A 15939-nucleotide genomic window follows, 5' to 3' on the forward strand; every position below is an offset into this window, starting at 1 on the left:
CCAAAATGGTATGGAAACAGTATTGGGGAGGGGGCATTAGGAGAGATACAATGTTGGTGAAGCGTCTGGAGTGCTGCAGGTGAAGGGTAGTTGGTAATAAGAAGCTTTCTGTGAGTCTCTTTCCCATTTAGCGCTTAATGCTTTGTGGACATTAGAGCAATGAAAATCTTATATTTTCTCTTGCTTACAGTAAAAGCCTAAGGTTCATTGTTTTAGCATGATCAAAACTCTTGTGCACAGTATTCTCAGAAGCATTTTTCTCCCTCATCAATGAGGCTACTTCAGCCTTTTGTATCATTTGGTTTTAATTTTCTTTTCCTTCACTTGATTGATAGCTGTAACTCCAGTACTGACTCCTTTCCGTAAGTAATGGGAATGTTAACTATTTTATTTACTTCAAATAGTTATTCAACCTGTATCAATGGAATTAAAGATAGATACAATCAGTAAAAACAGTAAAACAATCGAGCAACCCTAAAACATTCAAAACATAATCACATAAAATTACTAAGGCCTCAAGACCTTAAGGTTCACAGCCAGGATTTTACTTGATATTGAAATGAAACAAGTAAGGAGCCAGCTAGCCTTTATGGTGGGGCATTCTATAATCAGAATGCAATGACCAGGAGCCTTGCACCTGACACAACATAATGTACATTTTCCACTGGTAGTTAAAGAGGATTATTTGACAGATTCAAAACATAGAAAAGTATATTCAGGTAGTCACTCCCACAGATATCAATACTGAACAAATCCCAGAGTTGCTGGGAGCTGGGCAGCATATCAATTTAATAAATTATCATCATCAGTTCTAAACTATTGTTTAGTGCACAGCTTGGAAATACTATTGATGGAATCCTGAAAATACAGGAGTCAATTCATGGAAGTTCCATTTAACAGAGAACAGGGTTCATTTTTTATATTAAAAATTATACAAATGAATACAAGTGGTTCCAGGAAGTTAAAATGGAAGCAATTACTAAAGAACATTATGGAGCTGCTGCCAGCTAGAACAGACACTACTGAGCTAGATCAGCCAAAGACATGGCTCATAATAAGGCATCTTCATTGACTCACAGAGCTTCCTCCCTCCTCCCCCCCCCAATAAATATAAAGATAATGATATATTTGTGTGGCATCTGATATAAGTTACATGGCCTAACACAGTGATTCACAGGCAACTTTAGGAATGAGGCAACACTCTCATTCTCATGCCTCACTTGTTTAAGCGAACATTTATTTTTCTCAGCTGACAGTTACTTAAGTGCAGTTTTTAGCAGCTCAATTCATATAATCCTCCTGGTTTTTTTTTTTTTTATGCTCAGCAAAAAAGAACTCATCCATTTAGAGATGACAGACGAAGTAAATCAATTGAAGAGAGAGAAGAGGAATATCAGAGGGTGAGGGAGAGAATATTTGCACAAGATGTGAGTAGTTGTTTTAATTGCCTCTTCAGTGCTATATCTTTATCAGAGTCAGCCAGAATCATTCCTCTCTGACACTGTGGCAAGATTGCACTTTGTGGCAGGAGACTGTGGAGGAAGGTGATTTGAACCAGAAGAAATCCTTTTGATTTTGTTTGGAGTGTGTGTGTTGTTGGTTGGTTTGTTTATTTCTGGAAAAGGCAGTAATTGAACATTGCAGGAAGTAAAATTAGGTCTAATAGGGCAGGTACCCTGGCTTCCTTTGGTTGATTTGATAGGTCATTGCTGATGTATGGCATATGTGTAAAAACCATCATGCAGTGAATGGGGCTGGTGATGTGATGTCACAGAGAGGCTTAAGGATCCCATTTTTTCCTTAATTTGGCCAAAAAAATAGAGGAAAATCCACCCTGTTTCAAATATGTTGAGGCTTAAAGGACAAAATAGAGGTCTTCCTTTTGCTCCTTATTTTACCCAAAAGGTGGCCAAAAACCTTGGGGTGGTTCTGCCATCCAATTTAAGTGGTGCACTCTTGGATGCTTTAGGGACCACCAAAATGGAATTGAGGACTATATATAATCTGCAGATGGACAACCCCTGATTTAAAAGGAAACTTGTTTATTTTTTATTTTTTATTTATTTATTTATGGTCCAAGACCAAGTCAATCTGAAAACGCACCACACCATTAATACATGCATAAGTAACTATATATAGTACAGTATAGTATATACATATATAAAAGGAAGAAGCCTATAAAGTTAGCATTTCATTGAAGGCACCAAATGGTTTCTATAAGCTAAGGCTATAAATAAAAATTTTGCTACTGCCTTTGAAACATTTGGGTATTGGTCATTTAATAAGAATACTGCAATCCCTTCATCATGAGTGGAGTTTATCAGACTCAATAGCGGGTGTATTAGCTCTGATTGTCAGTGCGAATACAATGGGCACTTTAAAAGATGTTGTTGTTTTTTAACTCAACTTGTTTATTCTCATTTTTCTAACAATACAGTGAGAAAAAAAATAGCAAAAATGTGCAGATTTCTTAAATATGGTAATTCACTAATAAGGGGGTATTAAAAACAAAAACAAAACCTTTCAAACAATTCTAGAATGTGCACCAGTAAGGAGAAAGGGTAGTGGTTCTAGAATTGCACTCACTATGTTGTCAGATAAGACTCTTCCTTTTTATCCCTGTGCTCTAGACAACTGGAGCTATGCCTGACACCTAAATTGTTTGGCCGGTGTCTTCCAACAGTATGAGCCTTCTCTTTTGAAAAAAATTCCAACTGTAAAATATTTGTTGCTTAAATTAAGATTAATTTATGTGCCTGACTTTTAGGCCCATAAAAGTGGTACAGACTTTTTTTTAAAAAAAGAAGGAAAAAAACTTCAGCCCACCTTACCCATGATAATTATTAAAATAGTCAACCCCAGGATTGAAGAAAGCTTGCCATTCTAGGAAAAAGAACTTGTTTTTAAGTTGCAGTGCTTAGTTTTATCTGTATGCATTACAGTATGATAAATAGCAGCAGAATTCCATAATCTTACAGGCTGCAGAAGTATTGTTCAGTTCCATAAATCACAGTCAATGGCCATACAGGCTGTGAATTATAGGAAGGGTAGTCCAATACATCTGTAGGATATCAAGTGAGGAAAAGCTGGATTATATATTTCATATACATTTGGGAGGATTATTATTTAATCCTTTAATAAAATGTTGTATCTATTTTTATTAAGCTCTGTACATTCCCTGCTCACAATCCTGATAGTGGAACAAAGGAATGGGAGAGGGCAGAGAACAAACACTGGAGCAGTTTCTTGTTTAACAATGAACGGGGCTAGGCAGGTCTTGTTCGGAGTGGCAGGGAGACGTGAATTAAACCTGCAACTCATCCTCATCTGGCAGATGAAAAGGGCCGTTTTAACCTAATGAGGTTTTATTCTACTATACTTACTTCAAAAAGGGTCACTCATGTAATCATCTTCCTCTTTGTATAACATTACATTTGCTTATTAACACTTAGAGTTAAGGCTGTGGGCTGCTTCTCAGATGAAGTATTCCTTTCAGAGATGTACATCCAAATATAAGGAACATTAATACAAGTTTCACAGAGCATATTCCATCTTTATAGACTTATAGAAGAAATTCCATGGAGCAACCATTTGATTATTTTTACTTTAAGCCGTTTTACAGAGAAACTTCTAAATCAATACCTTTCATACTGAATAATTAACTAACATTTAACAGAACAGTGGTTCCATTCTCAGTACGACAGTATAGCTAGAAAAATCTTAAAATCTCCAAAAGTTTGTTCTTAATGAAAAGTAGCCATAAAAATGCCCATCTGAGTGGAGGAAAGACCAAGTGATGAGGCTGATCATGAATTCCCTTCCTTGCTGTATGTCTTCTTATTTTCTTCCTCACATTCTAAAGTAACTAACATAAATATAGCACTGAAATAAATAAGTGGATATCATTCCTTTAACTTTCTGAGGTTATTCTTCAGAAACTCACATTTTACTTTCTATGTTTAAAGAGCATTTGCAACTATAGGAATTAAGAAGGTAGATAAGAAGCTTGGCTACGTTGCTAAAATAAGAGAATTTATACAGCAAAGAAGTTAGAGATAAACAAAAAAGCAAAACTGTACCTGATCACTGCAGTTGTGTTTGCATCTGAGTTTTGACAAGTAAAATTTTCTTCTGAGATATTTCTGAACTATTTATTTGTTCCAGCTGAACTGCTGTATTGGTGATTTACAGTGCAATCGTTTACATGCCTTTTTAAAAATATAAATTCTACTTAATGCGATGGGATTACTCCCAAGTAAGTTGAAAACAATTGAAATTTTAATCTAGTTTTCATTTTTTAAAAGAAAAAGATGTGAACATTTCAGGTTCTATAACTAAGAGCAGAAAAATACTAGTAGACGTCTTCAAGGGTTTTTGGGGGGGGGGTTGGTTTGGTTTGGTTTGGTTTGGTTTTTAGACTTTTATCCCCCCTTTATTATTTTTCATAAATAACTCAAGACGGTGAACATACCTAATACTCCTTCCTCCTCCTATTTTCCCGACAACAACAACCCTGTGAGGTGGGTTGGTTTTTATTCATTAAATCATAAGAACAGTTGGTTCTACTTAGATGCATAGAAAACAGACAAATTTATTAATGGATTCAGAATAGTTGTTTTGTTTTGTTTTTTTTACAGGTATGCATGGTTCAAAAATGGTTCCAAGGAAACCCTTCAGATCTTGCATGAGCATGCTTGCAGTGTTTCTCTGCTATTCATTCAAGCAGATGCTCTTTTTTCAGTCTTTTTGTGCAAATCCTGCACAATTTAGGAGAAGCATGCAGAGCTTGGCTTCTGGAATTATTTTTGTACTGAGAAAGAGCTTTGCTTCAGGTCACATGACTGGGGAGGAAGAGGGAGGGGGCTTAGAACAGAGCAGTGAGAGACATTCTGGGCTGCTGTCTACCTGGGTCTCCTACACGGATGAATTGGGAAATCTTTTTTGGGTGGGCTGTATGTGCGTGTTTGCTTTTTTCTTCTGCAGCCCTTGACCAGATCAGATCCATTTTGGAAATCAACTCTTCTTTTGCTGGCTTCTGCTCAGCTTTTTGAAAATTTATCCTGCTGATGGATGAATGGATAGACAGACACAGTCCTGAGCCCCTTTTCATAATTTCTTTCCAACGGTCCATTGGATTGAAAAGAGTAAACAAAATGTGGCTGATTTAAGGACCTGATTCATTAAAGTTAACAGATTGACTCTTAAAGCAGGTATATCTTTTTGGAAATCTGAAAAAAGACAGACTGCTTTAATAAATAGCAATTAATGCTAACCTCAATTTATATGAGGTTTGAAAGGCTCTTTCCAAATTATTTTTGAACGATGCTGAAATATTTTTCGAGATTAGTATTGCAGATACTTCTTTCTGATACATATTCTGTTTTTCCTCCTCTTTTTGTTCATGTGAAATAAACAACCTGTTACAAACATAAATAATCCCACTTCAGCCATACATAAGTAACTTAACTAATTGCAATAATAGCAAGGTTCTTTAAGTTATATTATGTTCTTGTGACACCTCTACTTTGTGAGCTGTACTGGCTGGCAGTAAGCTACCAAGTGCTGATTATTACCTAAAAGCCCTTCATGGCATAAGGCCCAATAATTTGAATAACTATCTCCTGATTTCTGCCCAGCTGGTACAAGCCAGCAAGGCTGGCATACTCTTGATCCCTTTTATTAAACAGTGTCATCTACTGCATTGGGAAAAGGAAAGGTGCCTTTTCTGTCATAGCACCTGCCCCTGGAATGAAATGTCCCCTGAAATCCATGTGGCTCCCACCCTGATGGCATTCTGGAGGCCCTTAACACTCTAACTGTTCTCCTAGGCCTTGGTTTAGTGGGGATGGAGCCCCTTGTTGGATGTGTTTCGGATGTCTTTCTGCATTGTTTGACCAGATTCCCCATCTTGTTCATCTCTTTTGTACTGTATTTCTATCTTATTTTGTTATTTAGTGAGCTGCCCAGAGTCATTCTGGAGTTGGGTGGTGCCTAAATCAAATAAATTAATAACCTGACTTGTTAATTGTTACAAGAAAGATACTGCTGGATCCAACATACATACAGATAGTCCTTGCTTAACAACCATTCATTAAGCAACCGCTCGAAATTACAGGGGCACTGAAAAAATGGACTTATGACCTGTGCCTGAAGATATGGCCGTTGCAGTGCCCCTGCAGTCACATGACCAAAATTCGAGTACTTGGCAGCCCACCCACATTTACGACTGTAAGAGTGCTGCAATCCCCCACCCGCCATCTCCCCCCATCTATGTCCTTTTGGCTGTCCTGCACAGTGGCACTCAGTGGTGGCAGCACCGGGGCTGCAGCTGAAGTAGAGGCCCTAGGCCTTCAGCAGTCTCAGCCAGCTGCCACCATCCCTATGCCTCGACTTCAGCCCCAGTACTGCCACTGAGAAATGCTGCCTCAAGCCCCACACCGCTGGCCTTTGCCACTTCATGCCATTCTCCAAGCTGCACCTCTTGTTCCTTCTGCAAGCTGGCATTCCATTCCTTCCCCAAGCCAGCACCACTCATTCCTTCTGCAAGCCAGCATCCCATTCTTACAATCTTTTGGAAACCTTCTGGTTTTCCCCAGGTCTCGCAAGAATGGGACACGTGCCATTCCTTCTCCAAATCACAAAAGTTTCCCAAGGATTGTGAGAATGGCTGGCAGAAGAGAGATGCCAGCTTGGAGAAGGAATGGGACGCTGGCTTGCAGAAGGAACGAGAGGCACTGGCTTAGGGAAGGAATGAGAAGCGCAGCTTGGAAAATGTCGCGAGGTGGCAAAGGTCAGCAGTGTGGGGCTTGAGGAGGCATTTCTCAGTAGCAGCAGCAGCAGCAGTGCTGGGGCTGAAGTTGAGGCCTGGGGTAGTGGCAGCTGGCTGAGACTGTGAAGGCCTTGGGCCTCTACTTCAGCCCCAGCTCCTGGTGCTGCTGCCAATGTGTGAGACTCTGCAGGGTGGCCAAGAGGGCACAGATGGAGGGGAGATAGGCAGGTGGGGGGAATTGCAGCACCCCTGCAGTCATAAGTAATGATGGCAGCCAGGAGTGCTAGGATTATGGTTGCTAAGCAGTCACATGATGATTTGCTTAATGACCACATCTCTTATTAACCTAAATTCCTAATTTTGGTCATTAAGTGAGGACTATCTCTACATGCATACATATAAAAGACTTAACAAACCCATGGATTCAACTTGGACAGATAATCAGACATCACTCAATTACAAGAAAGACAAGTTTTGGAATATTCTCTTTAGTTTTCTGTACTACCTCATTGACAACTAACCCTGGTCTTTAAATTAGGGCAATTAAAAAGACAGAAGCTAAACTGATGTTTGTATATTGAATGTATGTACATACTGGATAATATGGAATTCAAAAGTATAATAATCAGTTAAGATTAATGACATTATTGTTACTACTTAGTCTCTTTATATACATATGAGGCATTGAGACAAGGAATGCATGAAGGATTTATTTGTGGTCATTAACTACCTGTTCTTTACACTGATGTGCAATTTTTGAAATATATAAGTTTATTACATAAATACATTTCTCAGTTATCTAAGGAAAAGCTTTTTTTTTTTTAACTAATATAATGTGCTATTAATAGCTAAGAATGAATTGGCAAATGGCGACACCAGGGACCACCATGACTGTAAGCTATAATGGCAAGTAAAAAAACTCCAGACTTCAGTAGTACTGGCAAGAAAACTTCATAACTCTGTTCATGGAGTCACCAGAAGTCATGCTCACTTCAAGAGCATTTTACTGTTAGGAAAGATTCATGTGGCTAACAATCATTCGTGGATAATTGTCAGAACATTTTCATAATAAATTCACACTATCGACTTTTTTGATTCTGTAAGAATCCCACTGTATGTGCTTCAAGTCTATCTTTAGTCTGTATGTGGTTCAAGTCTATTTTTACTCAGGCATTTTGTTTAATGACCATCCATACACTGATGCAGCATGATAATGATTACATGTTTAGCAAATAGGCAATTCTTGGTAGTATGTATGCTCTATGTACAATATCCCAGGTCCAATTATTGTCACATTGAGAGAGAACTGGAATGCCCCAGTCAATGTGGACAATAGTAAATTAGTTGAGCAAATGGACTTATCAGACAGGGCACTTCGCGTATTGCTTATTTGTCTGCCTCAAGTCTACTTGTAGTGATTTTTAACAGAATACTTCGGTATTATCAATCAGCTCTGAAAAGAAGACTGCTTTTGACCAATGGCAAAAAAGAGGCTTGTCCAAAAATCAAAGCTATTATCTGCTGGAAAAAATTGGTCAACCGAAGCTGACCTAAAACTACTTTATCTACTCGCAATACATAAAATAGTTTTATTGTCACCATTTGTCTACTGCTGGGGTGGGTGGGTGAACTTTTACTGTAAGGAGATTTATTCAGAATAAATTAGACTTCATTTCCAAGCTGCTTTATAATCTGTCTGGGCTGAGGTAGGAAATACATATTCCGGCATTCTCCAAGTCAATATAAAAATAGCTTTTAATCCTTTTACTTCATGGTGGAATGATAAGGATAACTATGGATTAGTTAGTTATTTGTATGAGCTCTGTAAATGAAAAGATTGCAACTTCAGACTCAGGCCACGAGGATAGTGAAAGCACTAGGAAAGTTCATTTAAGTGGAATAAGCCTGGGATAATGATGTTTCAAAACAAAGGTAGCAGAGGTGGAGAATTATTGGATACCAAAGGAGTTTAGGAGAAGTTGGAAATTTGGAAATAGTTGAGAAAGTCACTTATGAGTCAGTAGATTCAGTGGCTGTATGGAAGAATGCTTGCTTCCTGAGTGAAGATGGCCATGCTATTTGTATCTCGTCTCATTTTATCTATCTATCTATCTATCTATCTATCTATCTATCTATCTATCTATCTATCTATCTCTATCTCTATCTCTATATCTATATCTATATCTATATCTATATATATATATATATATATCTTAATCAGATACAACCTAAGGAAGTTCCATTTAGTATCCACTGAAATCAGTGAGAGTTTTCATATGTAACTAATCCCACTGATATGAGTTAGCCCTAAAAAAACAACTCTGTCTTAATTCAAGCCATATCTTTTATGTTCTTCCTTGAATGTTGATGGTTGTCTCTTCTGATTTTACAGTAAAGCTATAATAGATGAGGACCAACTGTCAGGTTCATGGCTGAACCTTCAGGACAAAGCAAACACTTTATTTTCAAATCACACTGTCTTCCCCATATTCTTCTGAAACAATTATTTTCAGTGTTCCTTTTGAACTATTTAAGTGTTTTATATAGGTTCAATTTTGGTTTTAAAAAATCAAAAGAAATTACATACCTGAATGCCAATATCTATGGATGTAAAAAATGTGGGAAGGAAAAATCATGTTAAAAGAAAAGGTTTTAATTATGTGGGAATTCTTTAATAGGAGCTTTAATAAATACATTTATACATATATTCAGCTTTCTATACTACATTCCCTTATATTTGGGACTGGCAAGCAAGTGAGAAATGTAAAAGTAGTGTTAGTACTTGCTATGCTATCATAGCATGAGCATTAAGCAAATGGAGCATTGCATATAAAAGAGCAAAGTGAATCTCAACATGATAATAGCTAACTTGCTTCCCCTAAAGCTTTTTGGCTCTTTCCTTTTCTTTCTTTTCTTTCTTTCTTTTTAAATAACAAGGGTTAATATAATAAATTATGTCTGTCTTCTGTGCCATGGAGACCCACATCAGCACTGAGAAATGGATATTCCAAGAGATGGCATGGCCTTGTGCCAGCTTCTGCAGCATGGAAGATGAACGGAGCTATTATTGAATGTATCCATAAGGCTGTAATGCTGATTACACTGATACCCTTCAAGATACTGAAGAGGTAACAGACATCTCACATTATTGATAAGATATCATTCCTTAGTGCTTTTATCCCTATGCTTTTGACATAAACAACAATATTCCCCTGCTCTTTCCCCCCAAATCCTGGCCCTTGTATGCACAGGTCAACTTCTATAGTCTCTTACAAAGATTTTCACAAAATCTTTTAATTTCCATATCTAGCATGTAGCTCATAAGGGAAAATTAGCACAATTGACGATGAAAAAGCAAAGCATGGTCGTCTTGAAAATTGTTGCCGTCAACATAGAGGATTAGTTTTTACTAAAGAGATGGGTAGTTAGAAGACTTGTCTTTTATCTTAGAAGAGAAGTGAAATTTAATGCAACAGAATAAGCTGCTCAAGTTAACATTGAGATGAGTGTTCTTAGGAGCAAGGATTATTGTATGTTCCCACTCTGAACATATTTGTTATTCTGCTCATGCTCTAAACTATTTAGATGTAGGACACTGCTCTTAGTCCCCTGAACTAAAACTATTATTAGTTCTGCCACTGTAGTTCATTCCCCTATGGGAAATCTTATGCAGAGTTTGTACCATCAGTAGGAAATTGCAGCTGAATATTTGAACAGGCCAGTTACATTCTCTCTGTGGAACACCATATATATTATTACATTGTGAGTTTAAATCATCGTTATAGTTTATTACAAATGAATGGTCTGCTAGAATGAAGTGTCATAGCTTCCTTCCTCAATGTTATTTGAGTTTACATGAATGTCTAAACCATATATTTTTCACAAGAGAGTGCTAGAAATAAATATGGATATGTTCTATGGTTTATCACTGCTCTTTCATGAATTCTTTTTCTATTCATCCTGTCGAAAAATGGAATTGTACAAAATAAATGGATTTTTATAGCACTAGAATTTAATATGTCCTGGTTATGCCATTCTGCTAACTCTCTTACACACATTCTCTCTCCTTTTGTTCAGATTCACTGCAAGTAAATTCCAAAAATCATCTATTTGCAGTCTTCATGAATGTGAAACTAAAAGTCAAAGGGGATGAGAATTAGTCATATAACAGTAAACATAGACTTATTTTCCTATATAAACATTGTTAGAATGAAATATTCTTGCCAGTGGACTTTTTTTTTTGGTCAGGTGGTTCTTACGTAGAACAAAACCTTTTTTTTTTTTTTGTCTACTATTTAAACATAATTTTCTTATAGTTAGATGCTTTCCCCCATCTGGGTTTTACCAGTTCTGCATACAGCATTTGTTCTGTTTCTTTTCTTTTCCCCATCCACTGCTTGGCTCCAAGTGAAAGAAAGTTGAATTGTAAATTTCTTTGAAATTCATGTTAGTTGCAGTTCACTTGTGGTAATGATTTCCAATTAGATATGAAGCACATTAGGTATAATTATTGTAGTTTGCAGCCTTACTACGAGCAGTATACCAGGAAAGTTGCTCCTTGTCTTTTCTTCTAAAAAATTATATAAGTACCTTATGTTCCTATGATCTCTTCTGAAATTAAAAAAAAAACTCTGATATAGGCTAATCCACAAAAATTGTTCTAATCGGGTCCTTGTTAACAAATGTCCAGTATTGCTTGTCTGTGATGCATGGGCTGCAAGCTCTTAGCACTTAAATATGGAAAGTAGATCTGCATTCCAAGGGGGTGGGGTGGGGTGGGGGGATGGAACTGTTAAGTATTAAATCAAGAATTAAATCCAATTTGTTTTCTTTCTGTTTTTCAGTCAGTTTGCTCTCAAGAAAATCTTTTTGTGGATAACAGGTAGACTTATGCCTATTTTATGTTAAATTTAGCAGCTATATTTATTTTTAATTTTTAACGGTGGGAAAATATCTTTTACAGAATATACAAGTGTCGCCTAAGCATTTTACTGGGAGATCTAAATGATTTCTCTCACTTAATTGCAATGGGGGACTGTTAACTTGTCATGCAAGGCAATACTACTAAAATGAGTAGGAGTTCACAAATGCATACCATCCATAATTCTAATCTTGATCCCTCTATAAATATTCAGCTTATGGTAGCTATTTTACCTTATTCCTTGATAGGATCATCTCTATGAGTATGTTGAATTTCAGAAGAAAAGCTAGATAAAATTTATCATAATTCAAGAACAGAAAGAAATTTGCCATCTTTTCTCAGATGCAAGACATTTCTTTATTTATGGAAAACATAAGTATTCCTTTATGATTTTATTATTAAAAATAATAAATGTCTTAATGTTATCAGAATGTATTCTTATGTCACATTACAGAATGATGCACTCTCTTATAAGGTTTTTATAGTCAACATGGTGTTCTAATATAAAAATAGCTTATTGAAAAGTAGATAAGAAAGAAACAAAAGGTGTTTATGGTCACTGAAATAAAGGTAGTCCTTTACATGTTACAAAACAGAAGTGATAAAATGTGGTTTTGATATCAAAAGTATCAGTGTATATATCCATTGTTGTTGTTTTTTATTTATTTCCTTTTTTCATCAGACTCTTGGATGACAGCATGTGCAATGAAACTGTCAAAAAAAGACAGCTCTTCAGGTATGCAGAGTGTCCTTAAATATAGATTTACAGTTTTATGTTGTGAGAACTTGTATTTTTTATTTTATTTAAATAGATCAAATTCATATTGAAAACAGAGAATGAAAAACAAAAGCAAACAAGTTATATATACACATATATGGAATCTTAAGAAGAAATACAAAAATATTTAATTTTGTAAATAAATATTATTTTAAACTTCTGTAAAGCAGGCTGTGATTAGGTGTGGGTGATTTTTATTTTTGCCAAAATTCAAACTTTTCTGACTCCAAGTCCTTTTTATCTCCATTTGCATTTAATTAAAAAAACACAACAACATGTTTGCATATTTTTATACATGTCTCTCTAGAGCACTTTTCCAACCTGGGCAACTTCTAAATGTGTTGAGTTTAACTCCCAGAATCTTCCAACCAGCATGATCATTGTGGAATATTTTGGAAGTTGATTCCAATATTTTTGCCAAGATTGGAAAATCCTACCATCAAATACGTTCTATTCTTTATGTATATAATTTTACAAGCAATTCTCAATAGTAAAACATAGTTTTACATATATTTTTCTCTAATATAAGTACTATTGAGTGTACTTTTCGTAATGTCCTATCCTTTTTGCTTACTTTTTACAACTTGTCTCAGCCAAACTAGGAAATATGTTCAATATAACTATATTTATCATGATTTTTTTTCTTTAAACAATGCAACCCTATCACTGAAATTGAGATTAAGAAACTGAATGTGACACAAGCAAAAGTGATAGATTTGTCTATCCTTCTGGCTGACTGCCCACAAATGGCTTGCTAAATATCCTGGTTTTATTGTTGCACTGCACGAACTAAGTAACTCACCGCCATCCCCAGGCACATACATACCCGGTTCAGTTGATCTAGCTGAGATTTTCTTTAGCCTAAGGTAAGGAAGAATGAAAGTTGATCTAAGAGTTTGGTGTTGAATGTCTTTGTGTCTTTGATGCTGTAGGGGTAACAGAGATAGCACAGGGAAGACATCTGGTAGTCGGCAAAGCAGCACAGATAATGAATTGAAATGGAGCGACCACCAGAGGCCATGGAGCAGCACGGACTCAGACAGTTCCAATCGCAATTTGAAGCCAGCAGTAACGAAGACAGCGAGTTTTGGTGGAATAACTGTTCTGACAAGAGGAGATAGCTCATCAAGTAACAGAAGTACCGGCAAACTGTCTAAAGCAGGTAGCTAGTATTTATTAGGTTTGGCAGATATTTCTGTACTGAGCATAAGCATTTGGCATGCAAGCCTATTTATAATAAATATTCAGTATTGAAAAAGAGTTGCTTAAGATCTTTCCCTTTCCATTCGCGTTTCAAACCCAGGGAAGTGGAATATGAGAGGAAGATCTTATATTCTGTTTAATCCAAGTTGTAAAGACTGTTTGGTCTTGTATGTTCTGGTGGTTTTACAAGTCATGATTCCCGCACCTACAGTTTGAATTCATTCTTCAGCCTTAGGCTGAGAAAGGATGTGCATGCATGAATGTCTGTTCAAGAGCACGCCTTTCCTCAACCAGGAATTACGCTAATGCTTCGGTTTATGACACTCTTATTTCCCAGAATTCCAGCTTCTATAATAGTGCAGGTAGAAATTCAGAAGGTCTGGATTGGTTTCTCAGCCTTATCAAAGATCAGAGATCAGATCTATTGTGTCTTCCTCCACATGAGGATGAATAGTTAAGTAAAAAACCAGATTTTTAAAATGAAAGCTGGGAATCTAACAATCATTTGTCATTAGCTGGGTGCATTATAAAGACAGGAAATTAGACATTCTTCAACACTTTTCCTATAAATAGATAGGTGATGATAAGCAGGTCCACACATTCATCTATTCTTGCTGCTAAACTGAAGAAAAAAAAAACAGCCTTTCAGGTTGTAGTTAATAGCCTTTCTCTTTATTTTCGCTAGCATTTTTTCCAATTTAAATTTCATGAATAAAATAAGCTTGTTTTAAAGGGTTAGAAAACAAATAGTTCAGAGTAGAAACCATGTTAAATGTTTATAGAGAAACTGTCTGAATCATTGGCTGTTAAGACTTCAAAACAAAGGTTCTTGGAGAAAGAAGAAAATCCCTCTTCCTTCCTGAAGTGGTTTAGAAAGAAAGTCTAATATTGCTCACTCTGCGCTTCCTTCTTTACGCGATATGAAGCCAGTTTACCTTGGTGAGCAAACTTTCCACCTCAAAAGCAAAATCCTCTCTGCTCCATGTGCTGCTCAGGTCTTTCTGGATTAGCTCTAATAATTCACTTCAGATGATCAAGAGTTTCCTGCTTCTGTTAATTGCAGAAAAAAGGATAAAGAGGGCTTTAGCATCAGTGGATAGGAGACTGTAGGCAACAGGGAAGGGAGACAAGGACTATATGCACTGGCAGAGATAGAACAAGAGTTTAGAGAGAAAGAAGTGGCAGGGAACAAAGAGATTAGCAGATTGAAGCCCCAAAGGGAAAATTGGCTACAAAGGAAGGCAAGAAAGGATGATTTTACAGAGGGGAAAGGGGGGCAAATTGGAAGCCACAAGAATCAGGAGCAGCAGAGCAAGGGTAGAAACAAAAGGGTGACTTTATATAAGGTAAAGGCAGTGAAGAAACATGCAGTTTGAAGCTACAAAGAGGCAAAATAAGGAAAGGAAGGAAGCAGCAGTGTGATGAATGAAACATTTTAAAAGAGCATTGAAGAGGGGAATAGGGAAGGTGACAGTAGCAGTTTTATGTTGCAAGAGGAAAAGAAAGAGGAAAAACAGTAAACACCGAGAAACATACTTACATTTTAAGTTGTAATTGTGATTTGGAATTAGCCAAAGGAAAAGTGGAGAGGAGCAAATGGCATTAGCAGCAGCTGGAGCAGCTACAAATCTTTATATTTTTCCCCAAATCCGTCTTTTTCTTAATCTGTAAATGCACTTCCATGTTCGCTTTGTAGTGGGGCTTCACATGTTCAAATGCTGTAATTATTCTGCATGAAAGGGATTTTGTTTTCACTGATAAGTAGTGTCCTCTTTTATACACAGTTTGCCCCAACCAAAATGGAATGTTCTTGCTGTACAGTTGTGATACTTTTGATTGTTATGTCAATAAATTTGTGCATGGGGAGAAAGTAAATGAAGGAGGGAGTACATGAACAGATCTGAGACTTATGCATACAGCATTAAATCTTGTTCTTATTCAACTTATAGACTAGTAAAGACAAATAGTAGTAAAGACAAACAGCAGAAGAATATAAACAGATCTGCTTACATTTTTTCTCTGGCTCTTCACTAGTTCAGAACAGTTTATATATAGTTTGGGTTATACTTTTCTTCTCTACAGCTTTGAATGATTTCTAAAACCAATTAAAATATTCACTTTGCTATGGTTTTCAGGAGCATCTCTATCTGCCTTAGGGTCACCGAAATCTGGACTTAATACAGTAAACATATAGCTGTAAAATTGTGTTTGGGGAATTGGACTAAATATGTAATAGTTGGGATATGAATATATATTCTATCATGGCCT

The 15939-nt window shown here is 36.5% G+C and overlaps 1 protein-coding gene across 1 annotated transcript in view; it reads left to right on the top strand.

Annotated features, from left to right (window-relative positions):
* Nucleotides 1–15939, top strand: part of ARPP21 (cAMP regulated phosphoprotein 21) — a 144000-nt gene that overhangs the window by 76660 nt on the left and 51401 nt on the right. Inside the window, exons 11-14 of the mRNA XM_088150953.1 lie at nucleotides 1326–1427; nucleotides 11614–11651; nucleotides 12373–12426; nucleotides 13401–13633. Coding sequence (XP_088007079.1) covers nucleotides 1326–1427; nucleotides 11614–11651; nucleotides 12373–12426; nucleotides 13401–13633 — 427 coding nt within the window. The remainder of the gene's footprint in view (nucleotides 1–1325; nucleotides 1428–11613; nucleotides 11652–12372; nucleotides 12427–13400; nucleotides 13634–15939) is intronic.

The sequence above is a fragment of the Python bivittatus genome, unplaced genomic scaffold, assembly GCF_059951505.1.
Source record: "Python bivittatus isolate LINGU-HERP-01145 unplaced genomic scaffold, Pbiv_v1 ctg000610_np1212, whole genome shotgun sequence".
Taxonomy (NCBI): domain Eukaryota; kingdom Metazoa; phylum Chordata; class Lepidosauria; order Squamata; family Pythonidae; genus Python; species Python bivittatus.